Source organism: Mytilus edulis, chromosome 6 (genome assembly GCF_963676685.1).
Source record: "Mytilus edulis chromosome 6, xbMytEdul2.2, whole genome shotgun sequence".
Classification (NCBI taxonomy): Eukaryota; Metazoa; Mollusca; class Bivalvia; order Mytilida; family Mytilidae; genus Mytilus; species Mytilus edulis.
In genome coordinates this window covers 30881545-30904276 of record NC_092349.1, presented here as the reverse complement: position 1 = coordinate 30904276, position 22732 = coordinate 30881545, and the positions used below count along the sequence as shown (strand labels likewise).

Here is a 22732-nt window from a genome sequence, read left to right as displayed (position 1 = left end):
TAATGGTGCGAAAACCAAGAAAATGCTTATTTGGGCCCTTTTTGGCCCCTTATTCCTAAAATGTTGGGACCAAAACTCCCAAAATCAATACCAACCTTCCTTTTATGGTCATAAACCTTGTGTTAAAATTTCATAGATTTCTATTCACTTTTACTAAAGTTAGAGTGCGAAAACTAAAAGTATTCGGACGCTGGACGACGACGACGACGACGACGACGACGCAGACGCCAACGTGATAGCAATATACGACGAAAATTTTTTCAAAATTTGCGGTCGTATAAAAATGTATGTTTCATAACATAATGAGAATATCTATGATGTCTATGTCATGTGACATGTAATACTATTTCTGATTGGATGATTTCTACCCTTGACATGTAATCAACAAAAATGTTGAGGTTTTCAGAATATTTAACATTTTATTTATTTAATATTTACAAATATGGTATTAGAATAGGAAAAACAGTATTGCATTTGAAGAGTGGCAAACATCAATTCAATATTGCCACTTTTCAAATACATGTACTATTTCATTTTAATTAATTTAATTTATAATTTCATCATACACAGATGTAAGTGTCATAACAATATATAAATGAAAATTCTTACTCTATTCATTTATAAATTTACAAGCTAAAACAAAAATCTACATTTACTGACAAAATAAAGAACACATACAGTCTTCACGCTGAGTGGCAGCCCAGGCAGCCTAGGCTGGTAAAATTGGTCTTGGGCCTGTAAAAATCATATCTTCAGGCCAACAGAATCTGACTAAAAATTTTCAAAAATTGAGCTCCGGGCCTGTAGATTTTGCAGTTTATCGTGAAGACTGCACATAATACAACAACTAAAGAAACAAATAAAATTGACAACTCATGCTTTATAAAGTGAAGTGACATTTGTTCGGTAAAACCCTCATACAGTTTATTATGGCACATATACAAGGTAAAATCTTTGTTACAACACAATGTCATCATATTTACAAATTAATTCACATAATTCTATCACAGTGCAATATTATCATCTGATATAAAACTGAGTAGTTGTGAAGCTACAATCAACCCAAATACAAAGATTAAATAATAACACGTCACCCATCATATAACCTTTAAAAATGAGCAAAACTCATACTGTCTAATTAGCTTTAAAAGATTTGGGATGACAAATATGTAAAACAAAATAAAATGTTTTCACTGGTGTAAAAGATTAAAAACAGAAATATATGTGGGGAATCTACTTTTATATTACCTAAACCAGGATATCTTGGAAATAAATGAACTCTTCATAGAGAGATATGTCTTTTTGATAGTAAAAAGTAGTTCCCCTTAAAATGACCCCATCAATAGCCTTAATATGTAATCTGTTGTACAGTTTAAGTTAATGAACCTTAACCATTTAACTGAGGAACAAATCATTTATTTGAATTTTAGTGATGTGCCAAAATATATGCTAATGCAACTGAATATCACAGTTGACTTACTAGAACAGGTGGTTTTGTTGACCTAATAACTTATAAAGGGATTTGGTTGACCAAGTCACCTAATGAAAGTGATTTTATTAATTCAGTAAAATATTTTAAAAGGGTAAATTGCAACTATCCATGTAAACACTTACAATGCCTTCCTACTTTTATCACAATTATTCACATCACATATAAATGCAATTGTTGACTCATCAATATAAACACCATGTTTTTAAAATATGTCATAATCATAAAATGATCATAAATTCATACAACACTACAGTGTTGTCCTTCTGTTTCGTCATTACTATCGGCTAATGATTGACTCCACGATGGATTCTCAGTTTCTTTATTGTTTATTACCTTATCACCAGATCCTGAATTCCCTTTCATGGGAACATCATTATGAACAGAAGGTAAAGTATTACAATGTGCATGACTTAAGTTGTGGTCTGGATACTGTGCATCACTCTCAAGATTGCCAGAAACGGTGCCACGACCTGGAAGATCTGAATAAGCACCATTTTCTTTTGCAACAGATCCATTAGGACTAAGCAATTTAGACAATCTTACATGACGTAAGTCTATGTTTTCTCGTGGACCACACCTACTATAATGAGCTTCAGAATCTGAGGTCAGACCAAAGTCTGTAGATGCTCGGTCAGATTCAATGTCTGAGCTATCAGATATGCACCTTTCTAAATGCCTATTATTAGAAGGAAGGTTACCTCCCCTTGGATGTGTGAAACTATTCCATGCAGGTAATGTGTCAGGTGATGACTGACAGTTCGATAGCAGAGTTCTGGTTGATGATTGCCTATTTACGTCACTTGACCTATTACAACTGTTGTTCCTCACTGGACTGGCAGTGTGGAACACAGAGCGTTCTGAGCTATTTTGATTCCTTTCATCTCGAGGACTAGTAGCACGAATAACAGACGGCTCTGGAAAAACCCGAGAGCTGACATTGTGATTAGAATCTACGCTCTCATAAGGGGGTGGGGCATCATCTGGATGTGTGTCATCAGGTGGTTTCGGTGGAGAGTATGGTGGTGGGGGTTCTTCATATGGTGGACACGCCATGCCAAAATAATCTGGTGTATACATATCTGTATCATGTCTCCTCCTGTTATCACTGTATCCTGTAAACACAAAGTTATCAAATATCACAAAAGAGTAGGGTTAAAAAGGCCCTTATTTGGTCCAAATATTACTGCAAATTAAAAAGTTATCATACACATTCTTAAATTACTGAAAACTTGACTTAGGTACAAGGTATGCAGAAAATAAAATTAAATTTCACATTGAACAAGTGACCATGGCAACAAATCATGACTAAATTTGCATATTTTGTAAATTTTCTTGATTTTCCTTGTTTTTCACAAAATTTGAAGTTCATTTTAGATTGGAAAAGTATGAGCACACCCAAGAAACAACTTTATAAAAGGTGAGATTATGTCAAAAAAGCTTTTGTCAAATTAATTTGTTGTATCTTGACTGCACACAATGTTTTCACAAGGGAAATAAAGATAGAAATCTGCATAAATTCTGTATTTTTCATTGTTTTTATGAAAACAGTACATATTACGACGTAGTCTGGTAATTGTGATGTCATCAGATAAAAATCTTTATGTCAAATGTATGTTTTTCGTTTAAATTTCTTGACCCTATGCATTTCAAAACATTATGTGCCAATTTGGAAATAGTTATCAAAACCAAGCCTTAATGCCCCTACTCCTTTCATTATCTGAAAATATACTTATGAATTTATGCTATATGTCATGCCTTTCATTGCACAGTCAAATGTAAGTATGACAATGTTCTATTAATAAGGTGATTTATAATCTTAGGGAAATGGTTGTTTGAAAATACTGGAGAGAACACTGGACTTTATTTTTTTCTTTCTTTGTATTGATTGATTGGTTTTTGTAACGAACATTCAAGTGAGAGGTTTAGCTAGCTATAAAACCAGGTTTAATGCACCATTTTCTACATAAAAAACATTTTTAGTATCTTCCAATTAAACATCATTGTTTTTTCATTTAAAGTTTTTGCCGACTACTAACTATGAAATAAGTACAGGACTATATTCTCAGACTCAGGTTAGTTAAAATTTGAGACATTTTGTAAACAGTGTATTTTGTGGTTAATTTCATTGACTTATAATTAAATTCCTGTCTAAGACAAATTTACGTTAGATCTCCCTTTATAGTATGTTCTTACTTCTCATGGCTAAGATCAATCTCTTCCTCCTCAACTGATGTACAGCAAATAGTAATAAGGCTAAAACCAGGAACGATGTCACTGTACTGGCTACAAGTCTCAATCCTAGTGTAGTCAAACTATCAGCTGATGTAACTAAAATAAAAAAGTAATAAATGCTAAAACCAGGAACGATGTCACTGTACTGGCTACAAGTCTTAATCCTAGTGTAGTCAAACTATCAGCTGATGTAACTAAAATAAAAAAAGTACTAATGCTAAAACCAGGAACGATGCCACTGTACTGGCTACAAGTCTTAATCCTAGTGTAGTCTAACTATCGCCATATTATTCTCAACTCTCATGTTGTCAAAATATAATACCTGTGTTGTCTGTACTATTGTCAGCAGGTGGGTCTGTTGGAGCTGTCTCTAGACAGGTAAATTTACAACATTCTGTTTTATCCTGGTACCAGTTAGGACAGGATGGAGGTGAACAGGACACCAGTCTACACATGGTAGGAAACCCCCGATTACAGGTACAGGTCTTACATCGATCAGTGGGGTCTGGCATGAATTCTTCTCCATGTTCAATGGCTTTTCCTTCATAATCTTTACATGTCAGCTGACCATCTGATTTCACTAAAAAAAAAAAAAAAGAAGCTTTATAGTCATGTGATAGTACATGTATGTCAACATGGTAAAATACATTCAGGTTTTGTTCCATACTCTGATTAACATGATAGTATGTCATGTATGTCAACATGGTCATGTGATAAAATACATTTAGGTTTGTTACATACTTTAATTAACATGATAGTATGTCATGTATGTCAACATGGTCATGTGATAAAATACATTTAGGTTTGTTACATACTTTAATGATTAAATCAAACATAAATGTCACATAACATTTGCCTGAGGCAAACTTCCAGTTTGAGAATGGAAACAAAAAAAAAAAAGATTTTTTTTCAATTCAATAAAGGGGCATAACTCTAGAAAGGTATAAATGACACCAACCAAATTCAACATTAATCTGTGTCTAGCAGTAATAAGCATTGTGTTCAAGTTTTATAATATTTGGTTGAGGGAAAAAATTAGAGAACAGGAACCAATTTTTGGACATGTATACGGTTGTAACAGACAGAAAATGGTAAAACTGTCAACTACAGCAGGGGCATTAAAACACTTTAAAAGTAAAAAGGAAAAGTTTGATTGATATGATGGGCATTCTATTGTCTATCTCAATTATCATATTTCACTGGTTACAAAATACAGCAAAATTGGACCCAGTCATTTTCGTTAAACATGTTGAAGGTACAAATACATGTACTTTAAAAATTGCAGGAGTTAAAAACAATGTATCTATATATATCTGCATTTTTCGATGTGTGAATTGTGGTTAGAAATTCTTAATTTACATAACTGTCTAATATGTTGTTTTGGAATATTCAACTTTGCATATAAGTCTCAGGTTTATATTCCTTTTTTAACTTGTAATAAGCAACCTGCCAACTTTTGAAAATCTCCATTGGGGATTTAGTGTGCGACCAGATTTTAAGCCTGAATTAAAGGGTTACAATTAAGGCGTTCCTGTGCAATGCTCAGTACTCTTTTTTTTACTCTCATATCTTTTCTTTTCTCTTTTGATATACTGATGGTTGATTTCTTTTATTTGCATGATACTTATTAATTAGCAAAATAAGTTAAGAATAGAGAACATTGAGAAAAATGGCCTTAAAAAATAAAGAATACAAAGTGAAATACCTCCCCCTCCCTTTCCCCCTCCAAAGACCTTCTTATCTTTGCACCATGACCATGATGAATCGAAAGACCTAAACTGTAATGTCCTAATAAAGTTCATGAAGTTCAAAGGATGAAGACAGATTTTGAGTTCGTTAATCAGTATTATGAGGAAATGGATAAAATTTGAGTCATCTTACTTTGAGTTCTGAGGTGCTCTTAGCTGCGGAGGCTTGTACACAGTAGAAGTGAATTAAAAATAGACTCGATTTTAAATCACCTTGAACTGGATAGAAACACGTCAAAAATTTTGATGGATTTCAAGATCAACACTGTTTTCTAGTGAGTTCATTACAGTTTTTGTCTTTCAGTTAATTACGATTTCGTTATGAAACTACGGTAAACATTTCAAATTGATAATTGATAATCAAAGAGCTGATAGCTCTGAGGTGGAAGAAGGTGAATAAAAGGTAACTTGAATTACCATAAAAGCAGCCCCACTAACCCAGCCTGCTTTGTTCCATTATCGTTATAACATATTTTTTTTTCTTCAAACAATAATGTGTCATAAGTACATGGATTTCCCATCCGTACAATCATTTTCTATGTTTAGCGGACTGTGAAAAATAGGTAAAATCTTTAATTTGGCAGTAAAATTACAGTAGAAAGATCATATCATTAGGAACACATGTGTACTAAGTTTCAAGTTGATTGGATTTCAACTTCATCAAAAACTACCTCGACCATAAACTTTAACCTGAAGCAGAACAGACAGACAAACCAGAAAACATAATATAAAAAAGAATGTGGTATGATTGCCAATGAGACAACTATCCACAAAAGACCAAAAACATTAACAACTATAGGTCACTGTACGGCCTTCAACAATGAGCAAAGCCCATACTGCATAGTCAGCTATAAAAGGCCCCGATAAGACAATGTAAAACAATTCAAACGAGAAAACTAACGGTCTTATTAATGTAAAAAAAAAAAAATGAACGAAAAACAAATATGTAACACATAAACAAACGACAACCACTGAATTTCAGGCTCCTGACTTGGGACAGGCACATACATAAATAATGTGGCGGGGTTAAACATGTTAGCGGGATCCCAACCCTCCCCCTAACCTGGGACAGTGGTATAACAGTACAACATAAGAACGAACTATAAAAAACAGTTGAAAAAGGCTTAACTCATCAGATAGACAAAAAATACAAGTGGACGTGGCCGGGTAATGCCCATAAATTTAATAGGGCATAAAAATAGTAAGACTTGTTACATACGGCTCTTGAAAGTTCCCATGGGGGTTTTTAGTGCACGACAGCAATTTTAAAGGTTACAATTTTTAGCTAGGTATTTTGCACGATCTGGATTGTCTAGAAAAAGTGACATATTTGTATGATGAACTAACATCCCTTTTATTTAAGTCTGTTTGGATGATACTAGTTATTAAATCGGTAGAAAAGATGAACATGTACATGTAGCTACATTGTAGCAGACCATGGTTTATTTTCTTGTGTAAGAATATTAGATACTTGTTGAAATTCCAATTTTGCACAAAGATGGACCTTTAAAACAGGTTCAGGGAACAACACTCCAAATGAGGGGTAACCCTCATTGGTAGAACATTACAACCCACTGGAGGTTGCAACCTGTTTGTTGGTCTTTGTGAAAAAAGAATAGAACATTGTCCTTTAAATGATTTAATTGAATACAAAAATAAAATATGTTACAACAAGTATTATGTCAATAAACTAGTGAAAAAAACCACTATTTATTATCTTTATCATTGTTTATCATGTTTATGGTACATGTAGTACTGCATCATTGAATTTTGTCAATCAGCCATGCTTTTATCCTTAAGCTGTGTAAGAACCTGATTGCAGAGGAAAATTCACATGCCATGTTCACGATTATACAACTAGATGAAAACAACACTAGTTCAAAATCTAGCATGTTAGAATAATCTTCAGAGAAAACGTTTTTGATTGGCTAACTAATTGATCATGAGAAACACAGAATTTGAAGGGACTGGGCGAACATGTAAACAGGGCGAGTTGTCCCTATACCAAATTCATGCATGTGTACTACAAATATCTACAGTAAAAACATCCTGTTACAAGTAAACAAATAACTTTCATGTAGATGAGATGAAATCTAATAATTTACATAAATAAAAGGGTACATATTTACGATAGTGATTGTTTTTCAATCCGGATCGATCCTAGTTTACAAAGTAAATGATTCAGATGCTTAATCATGTGTAAAAATCAGTGTCAGGAATCAGAGTTGTTATGAAATTGTAACACACAGAAACGAATGCGGCATACAGAGGTTCAATGATTTGAAAGTCGGCACATAGGCCTTCAGAAGACTTGGTCTTCTTCCACCAAAAATTAAAATTTGTAGAAATTGATCAGAAAAAACTATAAATCAGTAACCAATAATTTCTCAGGTATATTTTCAGAAAATAGGGATTTTGACTTGTTTTACGATACCCATTTGGATTAGGGTTGAAGCATGAAAATCTGGATGATACCACTATTCATAATTATACACCTTAAAGTATAGTCAACACTACAACTACATTATCATGATTATATATACATGTACAAATGTATATGGATGTATGGTATATCAGTATTATGTACCTAGTCCAAATAATTATGACGTCTTGAAAGGCTATTATAATTTTTTTCTTTGACGCCTTACTTCGAACTGCGAAGTAAGCTGTCAAAGAAAAAAGTTTTAATAGCCTTCAGTGTTCCAGCTAGGATTTGAAAATAAAGGGGCGCGTTTTTAAAAAGGGCACTTTAGCGCGTTCTCACTGAAAAAAATCAAATACTTAATATTACCACATAAAGACATATTTTTAGCAAGCATGTAGCTAAGTTAAATAGCTATTATATACAAGTTTAAAAATCATTAAGATAGAACTGTATAAGTTAAAATCAAACTGATAGCAATAACAGACATTACTATATTCATTTCTCTTTCAGAACTACAGATTTTTCAAAGAAGAGTTCAAATGCAAATAAATATTAAACAACAATGACAAATCTTCTCTTTTTCTTTTTGAAGAAGCCTGTTATTGAATAAGGAGAGTTTCAGGGTCCATGTCAAATGTATTTGCCAGAGCTTCTATCTCTGTATAACCATACATTGTTTCACTGTTGTCTGTTCAATTCAACAAGCATCTCCGTATATTTCATGTTGAGCGTATCTAATAAAATCAATAAGTTTGTCAAAACGGATTTCAATCACAGGCACAGGCACGGACATTCGAGAGAACCGTAATCGGCACAATAATAAATTGATTCAAATTTGTAAGTTTATTATCAATTCAACAAGCATCTCCATTTACTTCATGTTGATCATGAGCGTATTTAATAATATCAATATTAAAGTTAGCAAAACGGATTTCAATTTAAGAAAAAACGATATAAAAATCGGACTTTTGAGTGCTCCGTAATCGGCGGAATTTACAATAGAAGAACAATTGCGATATTTGATAGAAACCTTTCTTCTTCTTGATTTTTCATAAAGGTAAAGAATTAAATTATTTTTTTTACTTTTGATGGTCATTATCATGATTATTCTTGAAAAAAAATGTAATAGACTAGCAAGTCTTTGATATTTTCTTCTTGTCATTTCCGAGTTGGTCAATTTTTCTTTTTTTCGTCGGCATTTTGCGTGTTGACCTATTGGAATGATTCTTTTTAAATGAACGTTATTTTATAAATAACAAATACAATAGAAATGAACACCGTTCACATTTATTTATAAATTCTATTTTGCATCGTCAGGTGTTAAAATAATCAATTCATTTAACTTCGATGTTTGGTGCTTCAGAGCAAAGGGATTAGACAGGGTCGTAAATTTCACCTGATTAAGTAATTGACTCTAATCAAATAGGTGATTATATACAGGTAACAAGTGTCAACAATTTTAATCTGTTGTCTTAATGAAGTGTGTGTATAAAGAACTCAACAAAATGGCGATGATATGAAGAAAAAAGATCGTTTTTTAAACTTTTTTTCAAAAGGGCACAGAGGGGCGCAGGGCAGTCATTCCCTAAAAATGGGTACACTTACAAAATTTCAGTGTCGCCGGCAAATAACCACAAAATGCCAGCTTAACATATGTCACAGATAATCTTTTTTGTGTTCTAAGTGATTAATATGTATACTAAAATAAAATTATATTCTTTTGTGATGTATATCGTAAATATATTTGTGTGATTTTCTATTCAATATACGGAAATCACACGAATTCCGAATGTCGCCAAGAAAAACTCCAAATATCGGTGTGAATTAAAATACTTTATTTCATCTAAATCATGATTAGATTTGCTTTTTTTATTTGACACTATATTGATTTTTATCCACAAAAATATTTTAGAATCAAAAGTTATAATATACACTTTGATTTACCCATTAAACCAATGTCGCCGATAAACGTATAACCTACCGTAACGTATCTTTAGGTACAGTCAAAACATATTTATATGATTGGAAATCATGCCCAATGTGACTTTAAGCAAAGTTGATACATCAAATTTTAAAATCCTGCCTTTAACTTTTATTGCAATGAAACGAAAAATAAAAAAAAATCTTCTCTTTCTCTTTTTTTCGATTGTCGCATATAAGAATCCAACCTACGTAACGCGTATTTTGGAACGCACTAACCAAGAACAAATCAAAATGATGATTATTTCATTGAAAGCACCCATAAAGCTTCTCAATAATCAGTTTTGAGAAAGCAACTCAACAATATTGTTACATATTTCCATGTATAATGTAAATAAAACTAACCTCCGTTTAAATAACCTCTGTGACGCAGTTATTTACAGTTAAGTTGTCAGACTTTTTTATCAGTATCAGCGGCTGCCGACACTGCCGAAAGTCATTTTTGTAGCAGACATCATTTATTATAAAGAAAACAGACAAACAAAATACAGATTTTGAGAAAAAAAATGTTGTTTTGAGAAAGGTAGGTTAACTTGTTTTTTCCCTATTATGTGAGCAACATTATAACGTTTAATAAACGTTATATCAGCCATTTTCTTAGATTTAAAATAGTCTACAACACAACTTGTGTAATTACGACGACAATCATAACTTTAACAGCGGTTTATGGCAAACATTTTCAAGATTATTTAGGACTCATCAATGTAACGGAGGTTATGCAAATAAAAAAAATCTAAAGATGCATGTAAACACGATCATACCAATTGAAATTCTTGTACATTGTTATAGATACCAAATCAGTTCATCAATTATCACTAATAAAAATCAAAAGGTGATGTCAATCATAGACGACATCATTGATTTACGTTACGGAGGATAGAAATTTAAGGAAAAAAAGTTTTTTTCTCTAACAGGACTTTACTCTTTTTAGATAACGATTTACTAAGAAAAATGTTTAATTCTGTTGTCTTGTTTGTCATTTAATTCCAATATTTACATTCATTTATATGTTTGCTGTTGGTAAGAACTGGAATTGTCCGTTATGGAGGTTATAAATGTCGTTACGGAGGATAGAAATTTTCGAAATGAAACTATTTTGACTCCAAAACTTCATAGTTGAGTATAATACATACATTATGGTGTGAAGGAAGATGACATTATCTGTATAGAGCTAATAAAATTAAGTTGAACAGTATTCGGTTTAGGTAAAACATATTTTTGAGTGAAAGTTCATAAATCGTTACGGAGATTTTGACAAGAACAAGTCCATTTGACTAAAAGAAACATATAACTTGATAGAAAACAGTTTTTTAGTTTGTAATGTCAATAAATTGTTTAGAAAAGCTAGCATTAAAGAGTTAAGTGTTACTATGTATCAGCATTCAGATACTGGTTTGATATCAACCTCCGTAACAAAGATGGGGGTGGGGATTAATACAAGCATAAAAAATACATGCAAGTGATTCAAAACATAAATCATAGGGTTTTTCCTGGAAAGCTGTATTATGAAACTAAAATATTATACAGCATAACATTTCATTAGTTTAAATTTATTACTAAATAAGTTGTGAAAACTACTTATTTGAATTATTTTTTAAACACTATATTAATTCAGACCTTAAATTTGGTATTTGCTTTCAATATATACAGAATAATATGTATAAATCAGTTTGCTATGGTGGTAAATGTAACCCATTTCACATGAGCCTGGATTTAAATCTTGTGTTTTTCTCTAATGCAATTTTTAAGATGACTTTATACAACACTAACCTCCGATACGTTCATACTTACCTTGTCTTACAAAAAATGCTAAAACTAGAAAACAACTAAAATGGTGTAAGTAAAAATTAAAAAAAATGACAGATTAGATATAGACACAGAAGAAAACAACACTCTCTCTCTGCTCAGTTGAAATTTATTTTTTAACAGTGTCTACATTCGAATTGTACCCATTTTTTGGGAATGACTGAGGGGCGCTTAAAAAAGGCAGAGGGGCGCACAATTTCAGGGGCGGGGCGCGGCACCCTTCCATTTCATGCTAGCTGGAACACTGGCCTTTCAAGATGTCATAACTATTTGGACTATATAATGTACATGTACCAGTATTGCTGGGTTTTTTTTAAAGTTACAATACTGGCAGAAAATTTGTCTACCAGTATTGCTGGGATATCTATCTAATATATATGTTCCTGAGTATTGTGATCAACAACTAAAGATCCGACCATAACATATAAGATCAATAACAAGAAGGTGCGTAGATAAAGATTACATAAGTTTAAGTAGACGTTGGATGACATATTTACCCAAAAGTGACAACCAAAACAAAACTGCATAACTGATGATTTTCATTGTGTGTCAAAATCTGCTTTACAAAAACGGAAGATACATCAGTCTCACTAAGTCTTTTACATTTTATACACAGAGAACATCTAAAACCATTAAAACATAATATATAAAGGGATAAAAACAGTTTTCTTAACAATAGTGATCAATTTCGATCTTCCATGATGAAAAATTGTAGTCTCGCAGGTGCACGATAAAACGCGAGACCCAAGATGTCTGCGCCCAGTTGAAAGTTCAAAACAACGTCCCACATTGTCAACTTTGAAAAATGAGTTTGAGCAAGGATAAGTCTAACGAAAATGCCTTTGAAAAGGCTCTCAAAGCTTACCTTGGATTGTTGCAGTCAAGACCAGTACTTACAAAAGCCATCACAAGGTAAATGACGAAGAAACGCCCACTAATTCACTTTTTATATTGCTTTTTTATTGGACAATGTATACAAGCCTGGGCTGGTGCATAACATTTAGTCCTATATTTGATAATTATTGCTTGGAAAATTGTATGCAGTTGTTATCATGTGACTTGTGTTGTGTTTAAATACGGAGGAGCAAATGATGAGGTTTTATTTGGAGTTAAAAAAATTATGTTACAGGCCCACATGACATCAAGTATATATATGACATGTATGACTATGAGGGAGGTATAAATGCCTAAATGGGGTACTTTCATAACAAATAACGGTAAGAAATCTTGCCAAATAACATTAATGGTAATTTATTGGTGTGTGGCGATAAAATGTGCACTTTCTTTTACTTTTAGACGATAAATAAATTGAGGAATCATGTTACTTTTTTTCCACAAATATTTAAATAACGGTATTAAACTATTATGTTGAGTGTATTTTTCATTATCAAGGATACATGTATGTTTTCTGTCTGGAATTACCGTCTTGGTCATGGTGCACAAATAAATGAATCAAAACTTATTTCAGTATCACTGTGCTTAAACGGCTGTGGGTAACTTAAGTTACCCACAGCCCAAGATGGAGCTGCCTTGCGTCGGTTAGATACTTTTCTTCTATAGAATAATAATACCACGAATGCATCAATTAAACAACTGAATTTAAAATTTGTATTAATCGTTTAGGGAACCCCTAAACTTGAAAGGTGATTAAATTCTACAAAATAAACGATCACAGCACGATTTTAAAAAACACTTAGGCTGTCCGTAACTTCAAAACAACTTGTCCGTAACTTTTTTCATCATACCAATAGAGATGTTCGTAACTTTCAAAGAATTGACATACACGGATGTAATGTTTAAACTGATGATAGAGATTGCATCGAATACATATTCACAAAACGAAGTAGATGTCTAGTATGATATAATTCATTGTATCGATGGAAGACAAAATTGGTAAAAATATGAAAAAAATCACGATAAATCCGCAAAACTCGGGTCTCATTTTGTATAATGTTGGGGTACCCGAATCGCCTAGTTCGGAGGGTTGTTTCCGATCATAGCAGATAAACTGTTGAAACATCATTGTTCGTTTTTATTTTTGAACAAGTAGACTACACAAGTATTTTTTACACATACATGTAGCATGTATACACTTACTGATTATCTGCCAGCAACGACAAGGGTAGCGTGAATCCGGGATTTTGGAGGGGAACCCTGGTCCCAAATTGCCCAGGCATGCAGTGGATTGACTATACGAGACTTAAGTGCACAAACTTTTCCCGTCTTTTTGAAAAAGCCAAAAACACTTTTCTCTCATCCCCACAAAAACAAATCCCATCAGCATTGACAGTAAAATAAAAGGGGTGTCAATCTGGACACACTGGGACGTTGCGCACGGTGATATTGCAGCACCCTGGCCACCCTGGGAAAACTTTAAAAAAGGACATTTTGTATAAATGAATAAACCTAGTTTTACAGCTAGCTGCATATTTCATTTGTATGCAAGTTGCATTAAATCTCATTAAACTGAATAAAACTAAAAGACACAATAGGTAAAAGTCAGTGACCATGGTGACAATAAAAGGAAAAGAGCAGTCAACATAGTGTAACAATTCGACATAGTATATAAAAATATAAATAACTACGTAGGACAACAGGGTAATTTAATAGTCTAACAACCCCTGATAACATACAAAGAGAGAAAAAAAACATACTAGGAAACATATTCAAAAAATCATAACACTATAACTAACTGGTGGGATGTATAAATACCGAGCCGCGTCAAAGAGTATTCATCAAAATACACAATGAAAGAAACAGAGGTGAAGGTAAACCGCAAACATATAATTAAACTCAAAACATTAAAGATTATGGAAAAAGATTGATAAGACGCACATCAGTAAATAAAAGTTCAAACCATAACCAGGATGGAGTACCACAAACCCACATAAAACTTCTGTGGTGTAAGTATGATGCGTTAATAAAATCACATTTCAGGGCCGTAACTAGGGTTTGAATTCAGGGGAGGCAGGGGTTTGGAGGCCGCCTACTGAGGCCCTCAAGATAAGGGGTAGGGGGATGCACCCCCCCCCCCCCCCCCCCGCCGATTTTTCTCTCTCAGTAAAATGGGTAAAATGACCCTTTTCCTTACTTTAGGAAACATCAGTATTGCTTGAAACTTGAAGCAAGTTTTATGCAAAAACAAGCTTAGGTTGCTGTTTGGGGTGTGCGAAGGCTCCTTCCTGAAGGCCGTACTTTAGACTATAATTATTAACATTAAATACATCGTGACCGCGGATTTTCAAAGTTTGGTTTTCTCTCAATAAAATCAGTGGCTAAAAATGACCCGTTTTCCTTCGATTTCCATCAGTATTGCTGGATCCTGGAAGCAATTTATATGCAAACAATTATTATCTGTATTTAAAGATTATTTTGTTAGAAATCAAACTGGTAAGTTAAAAAAAACCATATAAAGCAAGATCATAGAACGTAAGATATTCTTTTTATCGAGGACCTTGAATTTCAATATTGTTGAAAGCTGAACAGACATCTATATAACTACAACCAGATAATATTTCTATACTAGTATATACTTAGTATAGAAAGTCCCTGCTACAACGAATGGGAGTGTTAAACTACTGAGGCATTGACCATAAGGATATTGTTGTTCTCGTACGATCGGAAGACGTTAAAAAAATATTCCAACAGCAGCCGGTAACGAATTTCCGATATCATAAAAGATTCACAATACAAAGGGAACTTACTTACGTTATACGTCCTTGCTGAAACGTTTCATTATCGATCAAAAGTCCGGAAAATGACATATATCACATATCATGATAACACTGTTAAAACTATGGTAAAACTGTAAACTTGTGTTGTTTATGATATAAATTCAAGTTCTTCGTGTACACACATGACATATTGTCAATATATCATTTTATTACTTAAAAAAAAACATTTGGTGTAGAAAATTCAGGCGAGGCAGTTGCCTCCCCTGCCTCATAGGTAGTTACGGCCCTGCATTTGGTGGTGAATGAGTAGTTCACGAAGGTTACAAATATGACGTTAATTGTCTTCTAATTGTTGAAATTATAATTTTTAAAATTTTAAATCAAAAGTTACCCACATCTAAAAATAAAGTTACGGACATCTTATGCATTTTTTAAAGTTGACCTTGCGCTTTAGTGAACTCTATATTAACAAATTTATGGTAATTGTTAGTCATTTCTTTATTCAATAATCCTATAAATATTTACATTCTGCATGAAAAACGTCGCAAAAGGTACATTTTGTATGAATTAAATATCAACGAGTTTAGAGTCCGCCATCTTGGGCTGTGGGTAACTTAAGTTACCCACAGCCGTTTAAGCACAGTGAGTATGGTTGATTGAATATGATCAAAAGGTATACAGTCAGAGCTCAGACATAAATAAGTCTGAATCTGCTTTTGACAGAGAATCAAAGGATTCAATGTTAAATAAGAATAATGTAGGACAATTGTGTTGATTAAAATTAACACCACTCAGGTCCTATTGTTTTCCACATTTGACCCCTGGCCTGGTTGGGAAATGGACTCAGGTTCAAATTTTAGGGAGTTCAATTTTCTATATATCACTAATACCAATAGAATACATGGTATATATGTAACATAAAGTTTTCAGTTGTAGTAAGAAAACCAGGATGAGTTCAAACAGAAATAGTTTGAAAGCAAAGAAAACTTGCATTCATCAGTCAGAGCTCAGATATAAATAAGTCTGAATTTGCTTTTGACTCATAGAGGTCTAAATTTGTAAGTTTTAGGATTTGTCTCCCTTTAATGCAAGACAAAATACGACTTTAATAAGTCAAATATTGTTAAGCAAGAAATAATTGACCAGAATCAAAAAGTTGCAAATATCGATAATAATGAGGAGGTGAAGGTCAAATGAAACCTGCCATACAGACATACCTTACAAACATTTCATGCAACAAATATAGTTGACCTATTGATTAATGTACTTGGAAACATATAACAAAACCAAAAAAAAAAAAAAAACGATTGAGCATTGAAAATGAAATCAAGGTCATAAGTTTTCTGCCAGACAGACATGTATAACTCTAAATAGTTCCATATACCCAATTGCCTATAATCTCCCAGATACACTGAAAAAAATGAAAAAAATAACAATGTAAATTGAACCGTAAACCGTGAAAAATAGATCAAGGTCACATGAAACCTGCAAGACAGAGATTTACACTTTATAACATTTTGTTGTATACACAAGGTATGGTGTCATCTTACCAAATCAGTGTTGGATCCAGTGTGGGGATTGGTTCCTGAGGGTTGTAACCCCCCTTTTTTTACCAGCAATGCATTTAAATGGAGTTGGAACCCACCCTTTCCTCTTTTAAAAATGGCTGGATGTCCTCCTGAAGAAGCAATTAGACCCTTTTCAATTACCATAAATTATTACACATGTCTTTCAATATCAAATCAATCCAAACACAAATATAGTTTACCAGTCAGGGGACTTACTTAAATGTCAGAGTGATTTTCTAAATCACTGACTTAAGTAACATTATTTCCATAAAGATTTGAAGTAATAATTGTCTTTCTTTAATAATCACCTATTTCAGTTGTACAAATTAATCACTAGAAGAAGTGATTTAAATTTATTATAGCTTTAAATATAGAATACTAATGATCCAGGGACTAATTATCTGTGTTGTCTAGGATGACCAGGTCATGTCAGGTGATGACCTTGTACTGAATCTAGGATAATGACATTAAAATCACTTGTTTAAGTATCATACCTCAATTTCCTTAAAAAAATCACTTATTTAAGTATCATTATTTTAATAACCCCCACTAATTTCAACACCCTCTAACAGTAAAAATTTTATCAGGAACAATAGAATTTTATTACATAATCTGAAAGATGAAACCTTGAACTTTACAGGAAAAATACTCCCACTGCTTGGAAAAATCTGTGAAGAAAGTATCAATTCATTATGTTAAGCCATTATTATAGCATTTTTTCAACTAAAATATAATTTGCAGATAAATGTTAACATCAAAGGCATAAACCTTGCTACATGAAAGAAGCAAAAAGTTCATTTTTTTTTCAATTTTATTAATGAAAAGATATTATTTAAACCTATATGTTCAAAATTTTGGTAAAACTACAAAATCACAAAAAAAGTCAATTTGTGACATAACTTCAAATTTGCTACTCGAATAAGTACTATATTGTATACCATGGTTTTTACGAGTTGACATATTTAAACAAACGAATCTGAAGGAGGAGTTTGTTTAAATATGTTAATGAGTAAGACACATGGTATATAAAATTTGTAATATAAATAAAATGATTGACAGCTTCAAGACCTTCAACTAATATTAGAAATTGATCATGTTACAGTTTTATCCTATGAAATGGAAGCTCGTGCAAGTCACTTTTGCGCTTCGTGTATGATCGTCTGTGTATTTCATGTACATAATTGATTGAACCCCTGAATTTGCAGAAAGTAAAGAAAATGTCGGATTTTCCCGATTTTTTTTAGTTTTGCGCCCCGTGTATGATTATGATTGTATGAGCAGGTAATATTTCATCATGTTCATAATGTCATCCGACTGAAGTAAACAAAAATGTCGGATTCCAGCGACAAGGATTAAATGATTATTCTATTAATGACGGTAAGAATTGTTTTTCTTTGTTTGTTTTCAATGTATCATACAAATTAATATTAATAGTATATTTTACAGAATTTCATCTGATTGAAAAATGTTTTTCTTCCGTTATTTTATAAGATTATTTATTAAAACACAATTTTAATGATAACACAATGTATTTAAACAGTGGCGGATCCAGGGGGCGTAGATAGTGTATGTCCCCCTAATTGATTGCAAAAAAAATCATATTTTTTTCACAGATATTTGTAGCTGATATTTATTCCTTTTTCTATAAGTACCCCCCTTTTTACATCGAAATTTAATTGAATTTTCGCAAAGGAAATGATAGTTTTACATTTTATTTTTTTCAAAACTGAAAGAAGAAACATTTAGTAATTGTTTCCAAAATTAAGGGAATTCGTAACAATCCTATAGTTTGAAAAAGTTTCTTAAAATGTGGTACACATAATTTATTGCTTTTTCTTATAAAATGAAAATAAATGAAGATCTTGACCTTTTAGTACGTTTTACGATTTTCTAAATATTTTAGAGGCAGATACATTAAAAAAAAAAGGTGGAGCTTCAGCCGTGGAATAATATGAAAATGAATATGTTATACCATGGCTGAAGCTCCGCCTTTTTTCCTTTGGATTTTAGTTGAGTTGCATATTTAATTAGCAAAGTATGGTACAACATAAATTTGCATATAATATATATACCATGGTTTTCCCTCACCACTTCTTTTTAAGCAAATAATTTCATAAAAACATCAAAGGAAAAAATCCAATTTATGTTACAAGTGATTTTAAAATCACTTATTTCACTCAGTATAGTCCCCTGACTGTTTACCTATTGTTTAAATGAACCTAGTCATGAAGCTTTAACCTTGATAACTGATATTTCAAGCAGTCACTGAATCTTGAAAATCAGGTCAATGACAATAAACAAATGAAAGACAGAATCTTTGTAAAATACGGAATCTGCATACAACGTATGAAGTATCTAGGTTTTCTACATTTTGAAATGTTAAGCTTTATACAATTTACTAATAGTTTATGCTGACTCCAGATATTAATCCCTTTTCTAGCAAAAAAAAAATAAATAAATTACTATGACTTTTGTGACAGGCAGGGCAAAAATTATTTAGTTTTATTAGTGAGGCTCATTGAAATATTTATTGATAGGATGATTCCTAAACTGAAACAATTGTTATTGAATAGAAAACATTGATTCTAAAAATAGACAAGGTTAAAATCAGAGAAACATCACACTTAGGGAGCTACCATTTGATTTTTATGGGGGGGCTAGGATGAAATTTGAAAAAAATAGGCAGGACAGGAGTTTTGAGTAAAAAAAAAAAGGCAGGATGAGACACTTGAAAAAAAAAAAGTCAGGACGACAATTTAGGTAAGAAAAAGTCAGGATAAACTAAAAAAAAAAAGGCAGGACCGAACAGAGTAAAAAATAAAAAGGCAGGACAGAGATTACAGCTAAAAAAAAATGCAGGACAAAATTTTTCATCCTAGCCCCCCCATAAAAATCAAATGGTAGCTCCCTTAGTCCTATATCACATGACTTGCATTTATTCAATTTTCAAAACTTTTATACAGATATTTTCATTTTTGTTTTTAATGCAGTGAGACATTGATCTAGTTGATTAAAAAAATTTATCAGAAATAGTAAACAGAAAATGTAAATAATGCCCCACTTATGACCTTATGATTAAAATTTATTTTGAACTTTTATCATTTGGATCAGTTATTTTCTCCGTCATTTAAATATTTACTTATTAGTTGAATCAGGCATAGACATGTCCAAAATAACTTCCTGGTTGGCTGACATTGAAGAAACGGTGAAAAAGAACTGAACCTTTGTCATCATAACATCAACAGGTAATTTTTTTAAATTATTATTGATTTTATTCAATGACTAGGTATAAATTGCAGAGTAATGTGTGTGTAACCTATAAATTTGCATACATTGTAAAAAAAATGTAGGATGAAATTTGAAAAAAATAGGCAGGACAGGAGTTTTGAGTAAAAAAAAAAGACAGGATGAGACACTTGCAAAAAAAAAAAGTCAGGACGACAATTTAGGTAAAAAAAAGTCAGGATAAACTAAAAAAAAAAAAAGGCAGGACCAAACAGAGTGAAAAATAAAAAGGCAGGACAGAGATTACAGCTAAAAAAAAATGCAGGACAAAATTTTTCATCCTAGCCCCCCCATAAAAATCAAATGGTAGCTCCCTAATAATCAAAAATACAATATACAGCAACTAACGACAAACATTGAAGAATCCAACACGTGCCTGCCTGTCCTAAGTCTGGAGCCTGTCATTCAGTGACTGTAGTTTGTTGTACATTATAGTTGCCTTCATTCATTGTCTTGTTCAACAGACATGATAACTCAGTGTGTTAGTCTTCTCCTTTGAATTTTTTTACATTTGTCATTTCGGGCCAAGTATAACCATCCATTCACCATTAACTATTTGGACCTCGACAATAAAGCAATATAACTTTTATCTTGGATATTTCCAGGTCATGGCATCCAGTAAACCTATTCCATGTGGACCTTGTATAGAAGGAAAAGTAAACACTAAAGCTGACTTCTGGTGTTACAACTGTGATGAAGGATTGTGTTCAACATGTTCTGGTCATCACAGAAGATCTAAAGGAACACGTGATCATAAGATTATTGGTATCAAAAGTCATAAACCATCTGTCCAAGTTATTGAAACACAATGTGACAAACATGGTCAACAACTCAACTTGTATTGTCCCAGTCATTTAATGCCTTGCTGTGATGAATGTATATCCAATAGTCATTCAAAGTGTACCGAAATAAAAAGTTTAGCTAGCGTTGTGGAGAAAACCAAGATTGAAAAGTCTAAAGAATCTGTAGAGAAAGAAATTAACTCCATCTTACAACTCTTAGGTAAAATTGTAAATGACAAATCACAAAACATTAAAAGAGGAGAACAAGAATATGAAAGCATTAAAGAATTCATTGTGAAAATACGTAATGAAATAGATAAACATTTAACCCACCTAGAGAAGAAGATATGCAATGAGGCAGATACCATCCTGAATGAAGAAAAATCAAAGGCAACAGATTTAATCACTGAAATTGAAGAAAAACAGAAAAACTTAAAGAAAATGCAAGACCAACTACACACAGTCATACCACATGCCTCCAAACTCCAATCATTTCTAGGCGTACATCAGATTGAACAACAAGTACATCAATGTCAACGATACATAGATGATCTGGAAAAAGACGATAGGGCAAAAGAATTTACCATCAAAATGGAGGAAAATAATGAAGTAGAAAAGATAATAAAAAAGTTAGGATCCTTAGGAGAATTAACCGTTGTTAAAACAGATATGGATTTGAATACAGAAACAAGTGTGAGAAGGGAAGCACAAGTAGAATCACAAGAACAATCAAACATACACAACATGACCATGAATATTGAGAATAAGATAGAGATCAACATTAGGAAGAACATAATAAACATGATTTGTCTGATGGATGGAAGACTTATAATAGTGGAACGGTGGGGTAAAGTTAACCTACTTACTCCTGATGGCAAACTACTGAAACAGTTTCCTTTACCTGGTGAAGCCTGGAGTGTTACACAGATCAATCAGAACACTATTGCCATAGCTTATCCTATTGAGAGAGTCATTAAGATCTTCAATATGGAGAATGAAACAGTAACCAAAGCTATCTCATTAGACAAAGTATGCTGGGGATTATCATCATCAGATGATTCTCTTGTTGTAGGTTTGAATATAGATGAAATCCGTATTATAGACTTGGAAGGAAATACACTGAAGTCAATACAAGTTGAGTGTGAATCCGACCTGTATTACCTTGTTTACTGTAACGACAGAGTAATCTATAGTGACTGTGATGGTAATGCAGTATACTGTGTGGATCAATCAGGTAAACAGATCTGGCAATATACACAGGATTTATCAGGACCAGAAGGATTTTGTATTGATACTTATGATAACATTATTGTAGCAGACTGGGAATCTCAAAGAATAATAGTTATATCAAAAGATGGAAAGGAGAGTAAAGTACTACTTAGTGATGGACTGAAGGATCCTAGATGTATTTGTTTGAAACAAAATGAGTCTTCAGGTTTTATTTGTGACTACACTGGCAAATACTTGACAAAATTCAATTTATCTTCTGGATAAAATATACACGAAGGAGTCCAATGATATCACCTGACTATGATACACTGTACATGTACTTTAACTAACAACTTGTTATTTCTATTTATTTAATATCATACTGAATCAGTAAACTTAGTTGTGTCTGTCATCAGTTATTTGAGAACATATCTTGTGTTAAGATCTCACCATTACCTCGAAAATCTATACTACTAAAATAATGAGGTGCAATTTGTTAGCCAGAATGATGTAAAATCAGTGAATCAAAGA

General features: G+C 32.5%; 3 protein-coding genes across 5 annotated transcripts in view; 2 read left to right on the top strand and 1 right to left on the bottom strand.

Moving 5' to 3' along the window:
* Positions 1–282: 282 nt before the first annotated feature.
* LOC139527491 (integral membrane protein DGCR2/IDD-like) lies at positions 283–12399 on the bottom strand. The gene is made up of 4 exons (XM_071322978.1): positions 12181–12399; positions 4047–4304; positions 3686–3820; positions 283–2604 (listed from the first exon to the last, which is right to left on the bottom strand). Exons 1-4 carry the CDS (start codon positions 12224–12226, stop codon positions 1730–1732), a joined length of 1314 nt encoding a protein of 437 aa, XP_071179079.1. The 5' UTR covers positions 12227–12399; the 3' UTR covers positions 283–1729.
* Positions 12400–12409: 10 nt separating this feature from the next.
* The window catches only part of LOC139527492 (peroxisomal membrane protein 2-like), a 53417-nt gene continuing 43094 nt past the window's right edge, over positions 12410–22732 (top strand). For 2 of the 3 annotated variants that reach the window (XM_071322980.1, XM_071322982.1), the window contains exon 1: positions 12412–12595. In XM_071322980.1, coding sequence (XP_071179081.1) covers positions 12489–12595 — 107 coding nt within the window. In that variant the 5' untranslated portion in view covers positions 12412–12488. Of the gene's footprint in view, positions 12596–22732 lie in introns of all 3 variants that reach the window. The other variant, XM_071322979.1, reaches the window with a different exon arrangement.
* LOC139527490 (tripartite motif-containing protein 2-like) lies at positions 20017–22613 on the top strand. The gene is made up of 2 exons (XM_071322977.1): positions 20017–20170; positions 20816–22613. The coding sequence occupies exon 2, from the start codon at positions 20819–20821 to the stop codon at positions 22484–22486; it is 1668 nt and encodes a 555-aa protein (XP_071179078.1). The 5' UTR covers positions 20017–20170; positions 20816–20818; the 3' UTR covers positions 22487–22613.

Excerpts from the sequence above, each read along its gene's own strand:
- LOC139527491 (XM_071322978.1), bottom strand. The coding sequence starts at position 12,226 with ATGAAAATCATCAGTTATGCAGTTTTGTTTTGGTTGTCACTTTTGG. Across the intron at positions 4,305-12,180 it reads GTTTTGGTTGTCACTTTTGG|TGAAATCAGATGGTCAGCTG; the intron begins GTAAATATGTCA and ends TTTTTTTTTTAG. Across the intron at positions 3,821-4,046 it reads CAATAGTACAGACAACACAG|TTACATCAGCTGATAGTTTG; the intron begins GTATTATATTTT and ends TTTTTATTTTAG.
- LOC139527490 (XM_071322977.1), top strand. The coding sequence starts at position 20,819 with ATGGCATCCAGTAAACCTATTCCATGTGGACCTTGTATAGAAGGAAAA.